General features: G+C 34.5%; 1 protein-coding gene across 2 annotated transcripts; it reads left to right on the top strand.

Moving 5' to 3' along the window:
• Nucleotides 1-8,415: 8,415 nt before the first annotated feature.
• On the top strand, nucleotides 8,416-20,737 carry LOC124912192 (callose synthase 7-like). 2 transcript variants are annotated; one of them, XM_047452757.1, is made up of 42 exons: nucleotides 8,417-8,799; nucleotides 8,896-8,996; nucleotides 9,064-9,176; nucleotides 9,279-9,366; nucleotides 9,481-9,591; nucleotides 9,683-9,805; nucleotides 9,961-10,050; nucleotides 10,201-10,292; nucleotides 10,389-10,533; nucleotides 10,898-11,029; nucleotides 11,114-11,190; nucleotides 11,283-11,379; nucleotides 12,566-12,691; nucleotides 12,790-12,901; nucleotides 13,443-13,774; nucleotides 13,861-13,913; nucleotides 14,128-14,188; nucleotides 14,322-14,403; nucleotides 14,480-14,529; nucleotides 14,611-14,697; nucleotides 14,827-14,916; nucleotides 14,998-15,086; nucleotides 15,181-15,262; nucleotides 15,360-15,523; nucleotides 15,666-15,789; nucleotides 15,897-16,015; nucleotides 16,108-16,198; nucleotides 16,287-16,438; nucleotides 16,562-16,671; nucleotides 16,752-16,853; nucleotides 16,930-16,998; nucleotides 17,099-17,288; nucleotides 17,384-17,486; nucleotides 17,663-17,785; nucleotides 17,860-17,975; nucleotides 18,088-18,171; nucleotides 18,418-18,530; nucleotides 18,615-18,844; nucleotides 18,924-19,715; nucleotides 19,793-19,843; nucleotides 19,940-20,125; nucleotides 20,220-20,736. In XM_047452757.1, the coding sequence occupies exons 1-42, from the start codon at nucleotides 8,589-8,591 to the stop codon at nucleotides 20,514-20,516; spliced, it is 5,760 nt and encodes a 1,919-aa protein (XP_047308713.1). In that variant the 5' UTR covers nucleotides 8,417-8,588; the 3' UTR covers nucleotides 20,517-20,736. The 2 variants fall into 2 exon arrangements, with proteins under 2 accessions (XP_047308712.1, XP_047308713.1); XM_047452756.1 differs by having other exon boundaries at nucleotides 8,416-8,799; nucleotides 14,827-15,086; nucleotides 20,220-20,737.
• Nucleotides 20,738-21,168: the final 431 nt, after the last annotated feature.

Raw genomic sequence — 21,168 nt, 5'->3', positions numbered from 1 at the left:
GTCATTTGTAGAATTAATGTTCCTAATGAAGCTCTTGCAAGACGAGTATGGATACTCCAAGATAACATCTGATGTTATCGACTTCCCAATGTGGACCAAAATGGAAATAAGGAATGGAGAAATTCCTTTGACTTTGGGATGTTCCATGATAACAATGACAATCCTACTAGCTCACTACTTCTTAATACCAGCCAATGGTAAACCCTCCTCAAGAATGCTGGAGGTAGCATACCATATGCGAAGGACAATAAAGATCCCTCTAGTGTTATTTTGGCGGAAACGCTAATGAGTTTGAACAACTCATGCTTATCATCCATTATGAGTAAAAAGGGCTCACCCGAAATCCTCTACATATGGCTATTTGACAAGCTTAAATGATTGCCGCCAGTTCTGCTTGATGACATTTTGTCCCCTTCTCTTCAGTATCGGAGAATGAAAAAAGCTCTACTAGGACCTCTTGTACATACCAATGACGAGATCTGGGAGATAATCTCATGGTACCCCATTAAGAAAATGACTTTCATGATGAATGAAAAACCCATGATTATGCTTCTGAGTTTGGAATGGGTTACTTGTTATTACACCCATATCTTCTTCAAGAAATTTGGTTATAGCTACATAAAAGTCACATTTTCTGTAGACAAGTCGATCGATCGCATGGCTTATGTAGGATATCTGGAGAAATGGCACAATGCCTTCTAGATGAATATCCTACAAATACGAAGGAAGTACCTAAATCTCATTCTCCAACAATATGAGGAGGTCTAGGAAAATAAAGAGGAAGAAGTAGCTAGTGTGGAAACAGGCTATAGTTGGACCTTAAGCATATGACATCCCTCAACACTTTTTCCCTTTTAGACTCTCTTTGTAAAATATCAACAAGAAAGTCTTGTTTGTAACAAACTAAGCGAATATAACAACTCTATGTTTGTTAATCGAATCAGAAAAAGAGATGTTCATTCTTTAGGATTCATTTTATATGCATATGCATGTGTATTATGTTAGAGCTGCAAAACCCTCACCTCTTTCTTTTTGCAACAGTCCACGACTACGACAAGCCGACACGGACCCCGACTGATAAAAAGGATCCCAAGGTTTAAGACTCCGGTCCTAGGCCTGTTTGGTTCCACTTTTCAAAACCCAAAATTATTTTTGTAATCTTGGGACCCCAGATAATTTTCTAAAAATCCCAAAAAATTAGAAAATAATCTCAAAATAATTTTGGGATATTTTTACAAAAGAATATTTTGATTAAAGCATTTTGATGTTTATTCTAAACCCTATCATCCTTAAAATGATTGATGTTCTTCAGGTATAATCCTCCTTAGTTATCATCTGCAACAGGTACCAGAATTTTAAATATTGCTGTTTAAATTTTTAAATAACGCTAAAATCTAGAAGCATAACTAGGATTGTAAGAATAATCGGTTAAAATACAAACGTTATACAACCGATTTTCAAAACTCAACTATATAAGAAGATATCGTTTTTAAAATGGGTACGGAGGATGAAGCACGAAAGTCTTTCCCAAGTATCACCCAACTATAAACTAAAAGAAAACTCTAGTCAATACGTTTGTATATGTATGTATACTTTTATTAATTTTCAAAAATCAATTGGCTACTCTATTTTAAAACAAATAATCTTTTAAATTAATTACGTTTAATTAATTCAAACTAAAGGATTTCTAAAAAAATCAAACTATGATTTGATTACCATAGATCCTTGGATTATTTAAAATTGAACCCCGGAATTAATTATTTTTAATTAATTTCAAAAAGTTGATAGGATTCAATAAAATCTTTTTAAAATAATGTTTTATTTTAAAAGAAAATTCATGACACGCAAACTGATGTTAAATTTCTCAAACCTTGGGCTTTTTACGGAAACATAATACAAGGGATTTTCCGGAGGTTACAATTATAAATAAATTAACCCACTAATATTTATAGTGGTCTCTTACCTACATTTGCGGAAAGAAATTTGCACACGAATATTTTTATAGCCCCGGAGCTATTAAAAAAATATTAATTTGGGAAACAAAATTGAGTGTCAATAAATGCCATTCATTTCGATTTCAGATAAATTGTAATCGGATTTAATACTTAAGTCCTTCATTTGTTAACAATTTTGTTTCACTTGGGTGACCTAACTAAATAGGTTGATCTGCAACATTTAATATTTCCCAAAATGTGTCGTCTTCAACAGACTCATCTACCGAAACATGGATAAGGAACTTGCACCTTAATTTTGTCTTGAAGGATCATAACTAGCGACAAGATTAAAGACCATTATATGGTACAAATTAGTGTCTTTAACACTAGATTTTGTTTCATCATTAATACTATCTATAAACCGCACAAACTAAGATGGTAGTTCCCCATGACATAACCACGTATAATAATTTTTAATAAAACACAATGCGATAAAGATGACTTTAAAAATTTTTGAATATTAAAATTTACTTTTTTCGCATTTCATCATGGACACAAAATATTTTTGTTAGGATCGGTGTTAACAATAGCAGAGGGTGCTTGAGTATTGTTGAACAACTTGACTTTCAATGCGATGATAATCCTGTTAGGGATTAAGATTTGTTTCTATTCTTCACAAATCTTCACAAGCTATTGAACATATTCAAGTGCGGAACAACTTGTTAGATTTGAAGTGTTAGGAAAACGAATGTAATGAGCGGAAAAGAAATAACACACGAAGTTTTATGGACGTTCGAAGATAAAACTCATACGCCATCCCTTCTTCTGTTTCCATAAGGATATTCACTAGAAGACTTTGATTAGTAATGCAGTTGCATAAACCCAGTCAGAAAACATAGGACTTAAGAGATGTCTGCTTCTGAACTTCTAGTTAACTCTCTGTTGAACAGAACAACCTCTGTTCAACTTACAACACTGAAATTTCACACAGAAAGAACAGTAGATGAATTATAGAATGTTCACAGTGTAAGTACTTCGCACTTGAGCTTTAGAGTGAGAGATTTAGAATCAGATGATCAGACATCAAGAGCGAGTGTAGAAAAGTGATCAAGTGCGTAAGTAAGTCAAGAGATTCGCCCGTTGTCCTTGAATAGCTATTTATATTTGAAAATTGCACCAATGGTTGACTCTTCTTCGTGGACACGTGCCCTCTTTCCGTTGGATGTACGCCAGATGTACAGATAATACACATAAATATGTTCGTTGGGATCGTGGCCATACTAGACTAATAGTGCGCCAAATATTCTCTGAGATCGTGTTGTATTGGAAAAGTATAGCGCGAGCAATTTGAATGATAATAGCGTACGTGAAAGTTGTTCATTTGTTGTTTGAGCTAACTTGTCAAACTGTTGATAACGAACACTGCAGATGAGTTGAATAGATAATCAGATGCCCTTTCAGATGACTGCTAAAGCACGACATCAAACGCTTCTTCATACGTCTAAGAGGTTCGGACGACGTCTGATTGCGCGCTTCTTCAGACTAGCACGTCTAAGAAGTTCGGATGACGTTCGATTGCGCGCTTCTTCAGACTAGCATGTCTAAGAAGTTCGGACGACGTTCGATTGCGCGCTTCTTCGGACTAGCACGTCTAAGAAGATTAGACGACGTCTAACTACGCTCTTCTTCAGACTAGCATGTCCAAGAAGATTAGACGACGTCTAACTGTGCTCTTCTTCAGACTAGCACGTCTAAGAAGATTAGACGACGTCTAACTGTGCTCTTCTTTAGACTACCACGTTTAAAAAGATTAGACGACGTCTAACTACGCTCTTCTTCAGACTACCACGTCTAAGAAGATTAGACGACGTCTAACTGCGCTCTTCTTCATACTAGTACGTCTAAGAATATTAGACGACGTCTAAGAAGATTAGACGACGTCTAACTACGCTTTTCTTCAGACTAGCACGTCTAAGAAGATTAAACTTCATTTATATGCACTTGCTTCAGACTACGTCCGAAGAGACATATTTATTTAGATATGTACCTGTACAAAGGTAAATTACTTAACTTAGTTTTGTTCAAGTCACAATTTAGTTTTATTCAAACCATATCATCAAAACTATATTGTACTTATTCTCTTAAGTTAATTAATTCTTTCTTTCTTAATTAATTTTCTCTTTTTTATTTATTTAACTTAATCTAACAATTTTCTTCATTTATACCGTTAGCATTGCGCATAGAAAATTAAATGAACCGGTTAGTTAATCTCGAAAACATATATTTTTCTTATTTTCCTGCCAAAATAGTATTATAATTATGTTAACTTACTATTTAGTTTTAATACATTCAATAAAAGAAAATTGGCCAAACTTTACTGATATAAACTATTTTTTAAAGTATTTTACATTCAATATCAATTATTTGATCTATGAGATGAAAGAGCTCTAACAATCAAATCAACTATATCTTTGTAATTATAGTTTTTCTCAAAAGGATTGTAAACCTACAATTTAAAAACTATAATATCATTCTCTCGGCAACAAGATGTGGATATCCACAGCCTCTCTAGAGGTCCTGTGTTCTAACCGGTCAGACGACAAATCCTGCTTGTTTGGTTAATTGGTTAAGTATTTTTACATGTTATTTGCTTAACTAGGGGCGGAGCCACACCCAACTTAACCCGGGCTGTAGCCCGGAGGGATTTAATCTGTTAGTAGTAGAATATTATATAATATAAAATTATATAGCTATCTAATTGACTAAATTATATACTATAGCCCGGAGGCCCACCACAACCAACTAATTATATATTAATATATTATATTATATTTATTTTATCTCACTAATATATTCTATAATATATTTATTAATCTAACATATAAATCTCACTAATATATTCTATTATTTGGGCCGCGTTTCTAACCTAATATCTAATTAATATAAGTAATATTAATCATAATTTTTTAACCTAATTGGATAAGCGTCCGCGCTCTTTTCTAACCTAATATCTAATATTAATAGTAATTTTTTAACCTAATCGACTAAGCGGCTATCATTTTATATTCTAAGTTTCTAAGTCTAACCCTAAATCCTAACCTAATCGGCGGCCATCATTTTATATTCTAAGTTTCTAAGTCTAACCCTAAATCCCAGCCGCGGTCATTTTCTATTTTTTCAAGTTTACAAATTCGTAACAACAAATCAAAAATCATCTTTTGAGGTAATGCTGTTACTTATTCAATTCAGTTATTTGTTTAATTTTTTCTTATTCTTATTGTTTATCTTTAATCTTTACTACTTTAGTTATTCAACCTAACTAAAACAATATGTCCCTAGCAATAATAGACACGATCATATTTTAAAATTTGAATTCTTTTTTATTACTCATTAGGTCAAAACGGAGGAGTGCATTCTGTCGGTTTATATTGAAATCCATTCATCAATTTTTAATGTCAAATTCAGAGAGAGAGAGAGAGAAAGCAATATTTTATCTTTTTTTAAGCCAAAAATTGATAATCCTTCATTATCTGAGTCAATCGAACTAGTAATTTCTGATGAGAATTTAGAATCTCCTTCTAAATCTCAAAGAGTTGAGTTTGATGAAACTACTCTTGAACGAGATCCTGGATTGCGTATTTCTATGTGGCGACATCCTATAAATCATCACGATAAAATTAGACGAACTTACATTAAAATGGGACCATATCAACCTATGTTGTCGGAGTATCCGAGATCTGAATTTGGAAAGCAACAACGTCGATTTCAATACTCTTGGTTTAAAAAGTTCTCATGGTTGGAGTACTCTCCTTCGAAGGATGCTGTATTTTGTTTTCCATATTATCTCTTTGAATCAAGTAAATCCCAGCAATCTGCATTTACAGTTGAAGGTTTCAAAAGTTGGAAACGTGTTAATGATGGAGGTAAGTGTGCCTTTTTGTCTCACGAGAGTGGTTCTAACTCATTGCACAATACATCTTAAAATTTGGTTGTTGATTTGATGAATGTAACTCGACATATAGATAAAGTTATGAATCGAGAATCTTCTGAACAAATTCAAAAGAATTGATTAAGGCTTGCAGCAACAATTGAGAGTGTTCGTTGGCTAAGTTTGCAAGCATGTGCATTAAGAGGTCATGATGAATCTTTAGATTCCCAAAATCGAGGTAATTTTATTGAGATGTTAAAGCTCTTGGGAAAATGGAATGATAGTATTGCTAATGTTATCTTAGAGAAAGCTCTAGGAAATGCAAAGTATACGTCACCCGAAGTTCAAAAGGAAATCCTACATATTATTGGTAACAGGGTCAGAAATAAAATACGTGATAAAATTGGCGATTCCCAATTTTGTATTTTGGTGGATGAAGCGAAGGATATATCTAACAAGGAACAAATGGCTATAATTTTTAGATTTGTAGATGTCAATGTTGTTTTACGGGAACGTTTTTTTCCAAATTGTGCATGTTAATGATACAACAGCTGCAACACTCAAGAAAAAAATATGTAATGTCCTTACTATATATAATCTAGAAATTAATAATATGTGAGGTCAGGGATATGATGGTGCTAGCAATATGAGTGGTATTTTTAATGGTTTGCAAACTCTATTTCTTAAAGATTGCCCTTATGCGTATTATGTGCATTGCTTTGCCCATCGACTACAACTAGCATTAGTTACTGCTGCTGAAAAGGAGATCTCTATATGGTTTTTCTTTTCGAATTTAACGACTATTATCAATCTTATTACATCTTCTTCAAAACGTAATACCGAGTTACAGTCAGCTCAAGCTAATAAAATTGCTCGTTCTATTGCTGATTGCTCGTTTAGTTTTAACTCTACCCGTTTCAACGACGACTACTGAACGAGCATTTTCTGCTATGAAACATATTAAAAAATTATATCGTAATAAAATGGGATAAGATTTTCTCACCTATTCCATGATCATCTATATTGAGAGGGAATTTGTTTCAAGTATAGACACGAATTCAATTATCGATGACTATTATATTTCAAAAAAATGTAAAATCCCAACTTCAATAGTAATGTCATTATTGTTTTTTTTATCTTTAGTCTAAGATATTTTTATTCTCTTTTCAGTATTTTTTATTTTTCTAATGTCATGTTTTGTTTCGTTGTGCTTAAATGATTCATATTTTTTAATATATAATGGAATATTAAAAAAAATATCATGTTATATTAGTTTTTGTGAAAATAATTTTAGCCAGGGTAGACTTGAAATCCTGGCTCCGCCCTTGTGCTTAACTCACAGGGATTAATCGCATTTAGAAAGAAAAAAAACTCAAATATCTTTGTAACTTGGGTTGTCGCTTTGTGAAAAGTGCAACGAGTATTAATTCTCTTTGAACGACCACCAACGACGAAGACTCTCCTTCTAGAATCCCTAATCAGATATAACTTATAAAACAAAATGTCTATATTGCAATTAGCAACCAACAATTACCGACAATTTGGAATTGTAGGTAATATGTGACGGAATCTACGACATTTTTTACCACGCGGTCCACGCCACACATAATACATCTACATCGCAAATATTTATGAACAAAGGAAAGTCCATCACAAATAAATGAGGATATATCAATGCGATCAACCATTGCCAAATTAGAAGATAAATATTGGTAGAAAATTCTTAGAATGTTTCGCACAAGATTTCTGATAAAATTTAAGACGGAGTATCTTTAGAGTTAAAAATTTGTTATTTTGTCGAAAACCCGTAAAAAAATAAATAGGTGGAAAATTTGTAATAGGTTTTCAACGATTAGTTTGGTCACAAATTCCGTAGCAAATGTTCAATTAAATTAATTTTATATTAATGTATATACTATCTTATTAAACGAGAAATTTGACTGAATGACCTTAAAGATGGCCTTATTTGACTTTTTGACCGGCGTATAAAATTAAATGCGCTGGTGACACTCTTTTTTGACGAAAATGTCTCGTTGCAAAAAGTCTATAATCGCGAGACGCAACCGGCAATCGCGAGACGCAATTTTATTTTATTTTATTTTTTGTAAATTTTTCAAAAATAAAAAATTGCGTTTCGCGATTGCCGGTTGCGTCTCGCGATTGTAGACTTTTCACATGGCATCCGATTGCGTTTCGCAACCGGTGATTGCGTCTCGCGATATGAGCAATTTCGTCAAAAAAATATAAAGTGGTCACCAGCGCATTTTAAATTATGGCGCATTTTAAATTATGGGTCGGTCAAAAACTCGTTTACCCAATCTTTTAAGGCAATTAATTTCCCTATTAAACATTTAATTAAATATTATTTGTATAATACGCGCGGGACGATGACCGGCTTTAAAAAGCGGGAATAATATATATATAAATTGCATGAGAGACTGAGCAAGGGCTCGAAAGTGGTTTGAAGTCCCTTTATCTGTAAAGCAAATGAATCCACTGGCCAGGCCACATCGATCTTTGTCTCCCTCTAGAACTAACTACTCCTACTCCGCCATTCTCCTTTCCTTCAAAGCTTTGCTTTAATCCCTTACTTGTCACAGGCGAAAGGCCAATATGCTTTGCCCCACACCCAAACAAAGTATATCATATTCTATATATGTTTCTTCCGAAGAACCTATGTCATTGTCTGACAACACACAACCATCCAAATCAACGGATTATTTTCGATGGCGACTTCCAGTGGCTCCAAAGATGATGCCGCCGGCCTCCCAAAATCCCACTCAAAAAGGGTTAGTAGAGCTCCCACTATGGTGGATCCTGGAGATGAGGTAGGTGCCGTTGATAGTGAACTCGTACCCTCTTCTCTAGCTACCATCGCTCCCATTCTCCGTGTTGCAAATGAGGTCGAGGAGGACAACCCTAGAGTCGCTTACCTCTGTAAGGCTTCATTCATTCATTCATTCATTTTTCTCTTACTTACTTACTTACTTACTTATATATATTGTTCTGGGTTTGGGTTTGGGGATCGATCAGGTCGATTCCATGCATTTGAAAAGTCTCATCAGATGGATCCAACTTCAAGTGGACGTGGTGTTCGACAATTTAAAACATATCTACTACACAAACTTGAAAAGGTACATCAAAAGATTCTAAATTTACTGCTTGAAAGATTTATGAATATGTCCGCTCCTATAATTGCAGGAAGAAAATGAGACTTACTGTAAGCTTGCAAGTAATGACACAAAAGAAATACAGAAGTATTACCAGAACTTTTATGAGAGCAATATCAGAGAGGGACAATATACAAAGAAGCCGTACGTGAGACTCTTTTTTGTCAAACACCTTAATTATATATATTACATATTAGTCAGTTGCATTCATTATTTATTCATGATTTGTCTCTGTTTCTTCCAAAGGGAGGAGATGGCTAAGATATATCAGATTGCAACGGTTTTGTATGATGTACTGAAGACGGTGGTGCCACCTGCAAAACTCAATGATGTGGTTAGATTTCTATTGAATTATAATATTCTATTATAGATTAGATTAGATTCATGGTCTAAATGAGTTATCCTGTTGTTTTAGAGAAGTAAAATTCAAACCATATGATTGTTTCAGACAGAGAGATATGCTAGAGAAGTTGAGGAGAAGAGACAACAATATGAACACTACAATATCCTTCCATTGCATGCCATTGGAGTTAAACCGCGAATTATGGAATTCCCCGAGGTTGTATGCGAGTCCCATATGTTACATTGGTCCTCTTCTTCTTCTTCTTCTTTTTTCCTTGTTAATGATCATCTTTCATTAAAAAAAACAGATCAAGGCCGCCATTAAAGCCTTACATATTACCGACAATCTTCCCATGCCAAGACTTTCTGAAGGCAGAGATCGAGCTGCTCATGATATTCTTGATTGGCTTTCTTCTATTTTTGGATTCCAGGTAGGATTTGTGAATGTTGCACATGGCTTTTCATTTATTTATTTATTTTTGCATCAGTAGGGGCTTTGCCTATTCATTAGCTTTTATGGAAAAATTCTCTTCCTAGATAGGTATGGTAAGTCATGAACTCTGACAGTATCTTTTTCGCATTGAAGAAAGGAAATGTGGCAAATCAACGGGAGCATTTAATATTGCTACTTGCAAATATGGATGTAAGGGACAGAAGTCTTGCTAACTATGTGCAGGTATACCTTAATTTGAGCTGTTTTATGTTTAAATTTTGCGTTTCAATGATCTCGCTTTTCTTGGTTTGAGGAGAAATTAGAAAACTTAATTTTAGGATTCCTCCACGCTTGATTCCAAGGAATATATGCTCCATTTTATTTTTGTCGCAGTTGAACAGTGCTACTATACAGCATTTGATGGATACGATTTTCAAGAATTACATCTCATGGTGTCACTATTTGCACATGGAATCAAATATTGGGTAAATATTGCCTATTTCAGGATGTTTCTTAGCTAGTTCATTTTTCCATTCTATAACATTAGGTAATTAAGCTATTGATTTGTATTTGGTGTGCAGTTTACCTGATGAAGATAAAGATAAAGCAGATACACAAGCCACACAACAGAAACAACTTATCTACATATCACTTTATCTTCTTATTTGGGGGGAAGCATCAAATGTTCGATTTATGCCGGAATGTCTTTGCTACATCTTCCACAGAGTATGTTTATTGCATGAGAAGGTTTTTCTTGATGAAGACCACAAATCTATACAATTGACTTAAAACACCATCGGAAGACTAAAGTCCAAAAGCATCTCTGCATTTGGAATCCTTGTGTAACATATGCTGATCTTTTTTTTAAAAAAAATAAAAAAGAAGAAGAAACTATTGTTCTAAGCATGGACATCTCTTGTGTTTTACAAATTGTATGATTTTGTTTCACACAAATTTCAAACATTCTTCCATCAGGATTTTTGATGCAAACAAGCATTATTCTGTCCTTTCCTACCATATATAGCTAATTCTTATGATTTCCTTTACCATTTTGATTGAAAGTAACTTTAAACCATTTTCTTTGTAAAAGATGACAGATCATGTTCATAAACTGTTAGGCGTTGTCCACTCTGACCCTTCCCTTGGGATTTATAGTTTATTACATGGTGATGAATCATTCTTAAAGGAGGTTATTACTCCAATATATGAGGTCATGCTCAAGGTAAGCAGCATAATAAGTCTCCCAATTACAAACATCCATGCTGATATCAACCTGAATTTTTTTTGCTTATTTTTGGTGAAATAGGAAGTCAAGAGAAACAAAGGTGGAAAGACAAGTCACTCGGCATGGAGAAACTATGACGATCTAAATGAATACTTTTGGTATGTTTATATAATGTATTATTTTTTAGTATTTATGTTAAATTTCAATCTTAATAATTTTGGCTAATTCAATTTTGTTCTTTATTTATCAGGTCACGGAAATGTCTGGATATAGATTGGCCGTTTCAGCCTAAAAAAGCTGGCGCTGACTTTTTTGTGCATGCAAATGAGAAGGAGACTCCAAATTTGGTACTTCATAACAAACCCTCGCTGCTGTTTGAATTGGTTTAAGAATATAATCTTAGGTGATTATGTGATAAAAAAATATTTATAAAACAAAACTCATTTGAGTAGCTCAAGTGGCAAGAGTCATGCCTTAGGTTGAAGTTGGGAGTCATGAATTAGTTTCTAATTCCAAAAAAAATAAAATTATTTATAAAACAAGAAATAAAATTGAAAAAGAAGTTAAGGTAAAATGTGTTTTTAGCCCATTAGTTTTATACTTAATCAAATTAGAGTTTATTTATTTTTTTGAATTAAAGGAGAACTAGCATGACACCCCACAACCATGGTCCCCGCTTAAACTCAAAACGTTACTTAATCAAATTAGAGTTTAAACTAATAATATTTTATAAATGATTGAGTTTTGGAGAGAACTGAAATTTCCCCAAGCACCACCCCCTAGTTATAAATTTCTTAACATCTCATGTCATGTCATTTAGAAGGGTAAATATTTATGCCAACTGTAGGTCTACCTTTCTCTCTATATTAGTAATGTTTATATCAACATAGCAGCAATTGAGAAACTGTATTCCTTCTTAGATTTGTTGCCCCCAGAATATAGTTTAAAGGAGTTGTTGGTGATTTTCTTTTTCTCTCCTTGGAGTGACAACTGATACTCCTGTTTTTTTTTTGGAATATGGAAATTTAAAAAAGCATTGGACGATGAAGAATAGTTTTTAGTTTATTGATTCACTCTATAGGTCACACAGGACCTGTAAAAGACATTATGATATTTTTAATTGAACATGTGATTGATAAAGGGCTTGAAAATGGAAACAAACTGTATTCCTTATAAGGAATTTCCATTACTTGCATTTCAGAACCAACAATTTCTACATTTCTTTAATTTTCATATTTGCGTAATGACTCTCTAAAGAAGCTAGTTTCCCAGCATGCCACTCCTAACTGAGAACAATGGATCTAGAGAAGATAAAGTAATTGTTGTGTTTCTTGGATTCCATTTACTTGCATTCCAGAACCAACAGTTTCTTCATTTCTTTATTTTGAGTATGGACTATCTAAACATGTGAGTTTCCCAGCATGCGACACCTAACTGAGAACAATGGATCTAAAGAAGATAAAAAGTAACTGTTGTGTTTCTTGGACATTGGTGACTAAGAAGGCTGCTGTGTTTTGCAACATCTATTTGCAGGGTCGTCGTAACCAAGTCACTGCAGGAAAGAGGAAGCCCAAGACAAATTTTGTTGAAGTACGGACATTTTGGCATCTCTATAGAAGTTTCGACCGAATGTGGATTTTCTTTATATTGGCTTTCCAGGTATTAGTTACTAATATTTGAAACATAGTAAGTGATCTTGATTTTCCTCTTCTTTTGTTTGTATCAAGGAAAGAATGTGACCTTGTTTTTGATCTCAGGCTATGGTAATCATTGCATTCAATGGTTCAATAAGTAACTTATTTCAGGGGGATGTCATCAAATATGTTTCAAGCATTTTCATTACACACGGAGTTCTGAACTTTCTGCAAGGTAAATATAGAGCTCCAGATTTATTTGTATAAATTTTCATACTACCTACATGTAGAGTTGATGCCGATTTATTTATAGCCATGTAACAGAGGTTTTGGCTGATGGATTATATTTATAATTTGCTCAACACTATGTCATGATCAGCTGGAGGATGCAAAACTTAAAGTGTTATCCTACAACTGTATTTATGTTTCTTGTTAATGTATATAATGTAGAACAAGACAGTCTAAAGAAAATTATATCTGAAAGAGAACTAAATGTTCTAAGTGATGGATAAAAAAGTTCTCTCTAATTATGATATCATCTACATCAAATCAGTTAATGAAGAATAGTGGTCGCATACATGCATACATAGACAAAGCCATAACCAACTTTGTAACTTAGTATCCTTCTAAAGTTGAGGATGATAATATTTATGATTTTATCAAGCTGCTATAAATAACTGTCTAAAGTAATTAAACTAAAAAATTCCAGATTTGAAAGTCATTCTGACACAATTTTCAACCTCATTCCTCATCAATATTCATCATCTTTTTTGCAGCTTCTATGGATATAATTCTTAGTTTGCAAGCCTGGAGAAGTTTAAGATTTACTCAGATACTCCGTTACCTACTGAAGTTGGTTGCTGCAGTCTTTTGGGCTATAGTCCTTACAGTTACTTATTGTAAATCTTGGAGTAATCCTACTGGTGTGGTCAGAATCTTCAGTCACTGGGCAGGAGATCAACATTTTGAGACACTCTTTGGCTATTGTGTTGCCATTTATCTGATTCCCAATGTTTTGGCTGTTGTTCTTTTCCTTCTTCCATCTATAAGGAAATCAATGGAACGTTCAAACTCTCGTATTGTGGTTATCATAATGTGGTGGGCTCAGGTATGCATCTGCAGACTTTAGTATCTGGTCTTAAATTAAGGAGTTACTCATTCCACTATTTTTTACACATTATCATCGTTTTGCAGCCAAAACTTTATGTTGGAAGGGGAATGCATGAAGATGTCTTCTCACTTTTGAAGTAAGGAGAATGCATGAAGACTCTCTCCTTTTTTCTTGTAAATTATGGGATTTGGGGGGTGAGAGGTGTTCATTTAGGAACAAGTTTTGGGGGTTGATCTTTTTGATGCAACTTCTTTTATCTCACTGTGACTATACATGATTGGTTTCATTACATAATATCCTTTGTATAACATTATTCTTGTTTACTATATAATGTTGCTTCTTCTAATTAGGTACACCATATTTTGGATTTTGCTACTAATATGCAAGCTAGCTTTCAGTTACTATGTAGAGGTAACCTTATTTTTTTACAGCACATCAATCATCATTGTTAAGTTGAGCTAGATTATTCGACACGACTTTTGCTAAAAAGATCTTTGAATATTTGTTCTTACTTAATATATGTTACTTTTTTCCCTTTCAACAGATAATGCCATTAGTCAATCCCACCAAGATAATAATGCAGATAAAAGTTACCGGATATGAATGGCATGAGTTTTTCCCAAACGGTAAATTGCATTTTCCAATGTTTTTGTCTTTACATGATAGCCTTATGTAACAATACCTGTTGGAAATTAGTTACAGTGACTCATAATATGGGAGTGGTCATTGCTATATGGACACCCATTGTCCTTGTAAGTGGCTTGAAATTTCATTTCATTTCCTCAATATATAAATAATTGCGTCTTGACATTATATGTTTTGGTATAATAAAGGTCTATTTAATGGACACCCAAATTTGGTATGCTATATTCTCCACCATCATTGGTGGGATTTATGGAGCCTTTAGCCACTTGGGAGAGGTTAGTTGTTAAAATTTGTCAGACAACATAAAGAATTATAAATTACACCTGATAGAGAGAATCTATTTTGTGATTCCTATTATTATAATGATGTGGTGTTTTTCTTACCTTCCTGCTCTTCTTAATTAGGTAAGGACCCTTGCAATGCTGCGGTCTAGATTTAATTCTGTTCACTCGGTTTTCAGTGAAACTCTTCTACCGCCACTAGGAAATGAAGCTGTAATCTTTCTAATCTATATATGTTCATTAAAATATACTAGTGTTTATGCTCTTCTGACAACAATTAATGTTGTACTGCAGTATGATGTGAGAAAGAACATAGCAAAATTTTCTCACTCGTGGAATGAATTTGTCATTTCCTTGCGGACGGAGGATTTGATCAGCAATAGGTTGTGACATGTTCCATCTTAAAACACCTTTGTTAATAAATATTTGGATTCATTTATTTATTCCTTAGTTGCCTACTTGCCTTCAAATTTTCAGGGAAAGGGATCTGCTTCTTGTCCCGTCTTCTTCTGATGTGGTTTCCGTGGTTCAGTGGCCCCCTTTTCTGCTTGCAAGCAAGGCACATTCTCCACTATATGTATTTCATAATTATTTGAACCAATAATTTTTTGTATTGGCAGCTTTTTCTTACAATAAACTTTGTGCTGTTCATAAAGATTCCCATAGCACTGGACTTGGCAAAAGATTTCAAGGGAAAAGATGATGCTGATCTATTCAGGAAGATTACAGCTGATGATTATATGCGCTGTGCTGTAATTGAGGCCTATGAGACTTTAAAGGAAATATTATTTAGTCTTCTTCAAGATGGAGTAGATATTAAGTAAGGCCAATTAATACTTTATTCACAAAGTATTTTATATTCATTATCCATATGCTTCTAGTCCCTACAAGATTGGTTGTTCTTCTAATTAGAAGTATCTTGTTGGATCTGTTCTCAATTCTGAAGTGTCTCTTCAATGCAGGACCATTGAGTACATCTGTCATGAAGTAGAAAACTCAATCCACAAGCGGACTTTTTTGGCTACTTTCCAAACTAGTGGATTGCAATCGCTAAGTGATAAGTTTGAGAAGCTGTTGAATCTTTTGGTAACATTCTTTTCATTGTCAATCTAGTTTTCAAGGTTAAGTAATGACATTTAACTTATGAAATCATACATGGTCTGATGACTTTAATACTGTATAAATTTTGACAGATTTTGAAGAAAGCGGAAGGGGATTATGACGATGAAGAATTATACAAATCACAAATCATCAACGTCTTAATAGATACTATTGAAATTATCATTGAGGATGTTCTTGTAAATAGACAAGAGTAAGCTCTCCCAAATGTTGATTATTCAAGTCCTTTTTATGGTTGCTCTCAAATGTGGATTTCGATGCCTTACCACTGAATTTGCCTAACAGAGTCATTCCCTATCGTTCGGGTCATAAGAGAGAGCAAAAGTTTGAAAAAATGAACATCAATCTGTCACAAGACAAAATTTGGAAGGAGAAGGTCACACCACAGTTTTCAATAAGCTATGCTGAAAATTTCTCAAATCTCTCATGTTAACCTTTTAGCTTGTTTTATTTTTCATCTATAGGTTGTTAGGCTTCATTTACTTTTGACTATCAAAGAGTCTGCAATTAATGTTCCTATGAATATAGAAGCCCGGCGGAGGATCACCTTTTTTACTAACTCGTTATTCATGAACATGCCAAGAGCTCCGAAAGGTCAAGACATGCTTTCTTTCAGGTGAATTAGAGACAACCAATAGCTACTTTATTTTTTCATTACAGTTATGCTTTTTAAATTATTACCAAAAGAGGTATTACAGGATCTGTTACATCTCCTAAACTTTCTTCTTTGATTGTGCAGTGTTTTGACTCCATATTACAAGGAAGAGATTATGTACTCAGAGGAGGAACTCAATAAGGAGAATGAGGATGGAATTACGACACTGTTTTACCTTCAGAAGATATATCCTGGTCAGTTTAGTTACAAGAATGTCAAGTCTTCTTTTTAATGCGTGAGCTGACTTTATCTCCTTTCTGACTATTATTATTAGATGAGTGGGACAATTTTGAAAAACGTATAAAAGATTCCAGCGACAGGAAGGAGTTAATCCGGCAATGGGTATCATATAGGGGGCAGACACTTTCTAGAACAGGTACTATTAATGCTAAGAAGTTTTGGCAGTGCAAAATCTCTAAAAAATAAATTCTGAAAATATATGTTCCTTCCAGTCAGAGGAATGATGTATTATCGGGATGCTCTTGAACTTCAATGCTTCTTGGATTATGCTGACGACAATAGTAAGTGATTTCTCTCCCTTGGTTTCCTCAGCTTTGGTTAGGCTCAAGTTTAACTGAAGATGCAATAACAAAATTATACTTTCTTTTGTTCCTTTTTCAGCTCTTTATAATGGCTATCGCACTATCCACACAAATAACGAGTCATATAAATCCACCAAGGAATATGCAAAAGCTCTTGCAGATATGAAGTTCACCTATGTTGTCTCTTGTCAGATATATGGTGCTCAAAAGAATTCTAGGGATGCTAAGGATAGAAGTTATGCTTCCAACATTCTGAATCTCATGTTGACGTAAGAAATACAATTTGGAACCTAGCAGCCATTAGCTTTAAGCTGTCAGAAAAAGTGCTGATAGCTTCATTTTTTATATGTAATGGTCCAATCAGGTATCCCTCCTTGCGTGTTGCCTATATTGATGAACGCGAAGTTGAAAACTCGGAGAAGGTTTATTATTCAGTCTTAGTGAAGGGTGGGGAAAAATTGGATGAGGTATGTGTTATAATTATTAGCATCATGTTTTCAGTGTTTCTTAATTGTTTACTTAAGCTGCCAGATGAAGTAGTTTATTATATTAATGGATCTTATGGAAACACGATTCTTTCATCCCCTCTTTTTTCTTATGCATATTTTTTCTCTCCATAAGTCCTGTCATCTTATGATGCTAGGAAATATACCGAATCAAACTCCCTGGACCTCCAACAGAAATTGGTGAAGGCAAACCTGAAAATCAAAACCATGCAATTATTTTTACACGTGGAGAAGCATTGCAAACAATAGATATGAACCAGGTACCAATTGTATACACACCACTGTTTCTTTTTCCTTTCAAATTACATTGTCCTCTTGTGTTTGGTAAATTTAGGATAATTATCTTGAGGAAGCTTTCAAAATGAGAAATGTTCTCGAAGAGCTTCAAAGGACCTATCATGGACGAAAACCAACAATCTTGGGACTGCGAGAGCATATTTTCACTGGAAGGTCTGCTTGATGTCTTCGGTTTAATCATTTTTTTGTGTTACATAAACAAGTAATATTAGTATAATGATTTCTAACGTACACGTTTTCTACTTTTATTTTCTATGATTGACAGTGTCTCCTCGCTTGCTTGGTTTATGTCAAATCAGGAGACTAGTTTTGTCACCATTTCCCAACGCATTCTGGCTGACCCTCTAAGGTAACCTTTCGGTTCTCTTGCAATGGTGACAAATATGTTTTCATATGGTATTTTGGGTATAGATTTTTGTAACCCAAACGCAATGTCATCTAAACTTTTAGGATTACAAAAACACTTATTTCTATAGCCATATGGCTCTTACTTTTCATGTATTTTCTTGCTTGAAACTCAAATAAGAATGCCATTTATTTTGTAGCCATGTGGGTTCTCATGCCTTGGATAATATTTTCACTATGTTACATACAGGGTTCGATTTCATTATGGTCATCCTGATATATTCGATAGATTATTTCACATAACAAGAGGTGGAATTAGCAAGGCCTCAAAAACGATTAACCTAAGTGAGGACATATTTTCAGGTAACTTCTTACAACAATCCAATAAATGTTTATGGACTACAAGTTAGAATTGTTGTGTGACTAGGTATGTGATAATTTCTGCAGGTTACAATTCAACTCTCCGAGGAGGATTTGTAACGCATAACGAATATATACAAGTAGGAAAAGGGAGAGATGTAGGTATGAATCAAATATCTCTCTTTGAGGCCAAGGTTGCAAATGGGAATGGAGAACAAACTCTAAGTCGTGATGTTTATCGACTTGGACGTCGGTTTGACTTCTTTAGGATGCTTTCGTTCTACTTCACGACAGTTGGTTTCTACTTTAGCAGCATGGTATGTGAACTCTTCATGTAATGGCCTCCATTGGTTTCATGTTTAGATGTTAATTTAAAGAAATTCTTCTTGGGTGTAGATTACTGTGCTTATTGTGTATATATTCCTGTACGGAAGGCTGTATTTGAGTCTGAGTGGGTTGGAAAAGCGAATTTTGAGTGATAAAAATATTAACCCGAATGCACTTCAAGAAGCTTTGGCTACTCAGTCGGTTTTCCAGCTGGGATTACTTCTGGTGTTGCCGATGATAATGGAAATTGGGCTTCAGCGGGGTTTTCGGTCAGCTCTAGGCGATCTTGTGCTAATGCAACTGCAATTAGCCCCTGTTTTCTTTACTTTCCAACTTGGAACAAAGGCCCATTACTATGGCAGAACAATTTTACACGGAGGTTCCAAGTATCGAGCTACAGGGCGTGGGTTTGTTGTTTTCCATGCAAAATATGCGGACAACTACAGAATGTATTCAAGAAGTCACTTTGTGAAAGCTCTTGAGCTGGTTATCCTGTTGGTTGTTTATCAAGTGTATGGAACTCATCGCAGTTCGACTCTGTACATGTTCATCACTTTCTCCATCTGGTTTCTGGTTGGGTCATGGTTGTTTGCTCCTTTCATATTCAACCCCTCCGGATTTGATTGGCAAAAGACAGTTGATGACTGGACTGACTGGACGAGATGGATGGGGAATAGAGGGGGAATTGGGGTTGCGGTTGACAAGAGTTGGGAATCCTGGTGGGATACGGAACAGGAACACCTGAAGTTCACAAACATTAGGGGGAGAATATTCGAAGTAATACTGGCACTCCGATTCTGTATTTATCAATTTGGTATTGTATATCACCTTCATATTGCTGCTCGCAACAAGAACATTATGGTATGTTCTTTCTTTTGTTTGTTTCTTTTTCCTAGTCTTAAATCTTATTATTAATCAATGAATAAATGAATGCACAGGTTTATGGGGTTTCTTGGTTGGTATTGTTTATTCTTTTTGGAGCTCTGAAGGTATGGTTTTGATTAATTTTATTATTTTGAATTGGAATTTGGGTGGTTTTTGTTTTGTTATGATTTATATAATTAGTATAATTGGTTTGGCATTAGACGATGTCAATGGGTAGGAGGAGATTTGGGACAGACTTTCAGCTGATGTTCAGGCTTTTGAAGGTGCTTCTGGCCCTTGGTTTTGTCTCTGTGATGGTTGTTTTGTATGTATTAAGCAACCTCACTGTAAATGATATGTTTGCTTCGATTCTTGCATTCATGCCCACTGGCTGGGCTATTCTATTGGTGAGTTATTCTTTTTAAAAGGTTATCTTTTTTTTTTTTTTTTTTTCTATTGGTGTGTTTTTGAAAAAAGATCAGTTGTTTTTGGCTAGAGCAGATCGGTCAGGCGTGTAGGCCTTGTTTGAAGGGGATGAGGTTTGGAGCTTGGGGTTCATTAATGGAGCTGGCTAGAGCATATGAATATGTGATGGGATTGTTAATATTCATGCCCATTGCTGTCTTATCCTGGTTCCCATTCGTAAACGAGTTCCAGACACGCCTACTATTTAACCAAGCCTTTAGCAGAGGATTGCAGATTTCAATGATTCTTGCTGGAAACAAGGCTTCCTCCACTACTCCTGTTCCTGCTGCTCCTGTTCCTCCTGTTCCTGCTGCTGCTCCCACTTCCACTTGATTCAATCAATATTATTAATTAGCTTGAAAACAAAACAAACAATGGTCAATCAACTAGTTGTTTGCTCCACCACCAATACTGAACTCATATTTTTTATTTACTTTTGTTTATGGTATGTTATGTATAGATGAATTGAATTGATACCTAACTTATCTTATTGGTAATTTGTAAATGAATCAATTTTTAAGTAATATATAATAGACCCTCTTTGTTTAACAACTAGTAAGTCCTTATTATTATGGACCAAACAAGCCTAAATATGGGTGATGATAACAATAAAACAAGAAAGTATCCGTTATGCAAACAAGTCCTAGGCCAGCTAATAGCTGGCTGACTAATGTGTGTGTAAAACAATGTAAAGCAATTATTCATTTTAATTTATTTATTTATTTATTTTTCCTAAGCATAAATTCCCTTAGTACAGGGAAGCATACGAAGGAAACCCAGAAAGAGAGAAGATGATGTGGTCATTGAAGAAGGTGATGATGAGTAAGGAGCTTCTATGGCGGTCAAGTGGGAAAAAAAAGAAGAAGAAGAAGTTCATCTCTTTCAAATTCTCTTTACTGGACGACGTCGTATTCAAGATCATGTACGTTTTGGAAGCCGTGGTTCTCGTCTCCACTCTATGCTTCTTCTTCATCTGTTGCGGCTG

The sequence above is a fragment of the Impatiens glandulifera genome, chromosome 8 (genome assembly GCF_907164915.1).
Source record: "Impatiens glandulifera chromosome 8, dImpGla2.1, whole genome shotgun sequence".
NCBI classification, from domain to species: Eukaryota; Viridiplantae; Streptophyta; class Magnoliopsida; order Ericales; family Balsaminaceae; genus Impatiens; species Impatiens glandulifera.
Note: the sequence above shows the minus strand (reverse complement) of the source record. Positions and strands in the feature narration are given on the sequence as shown.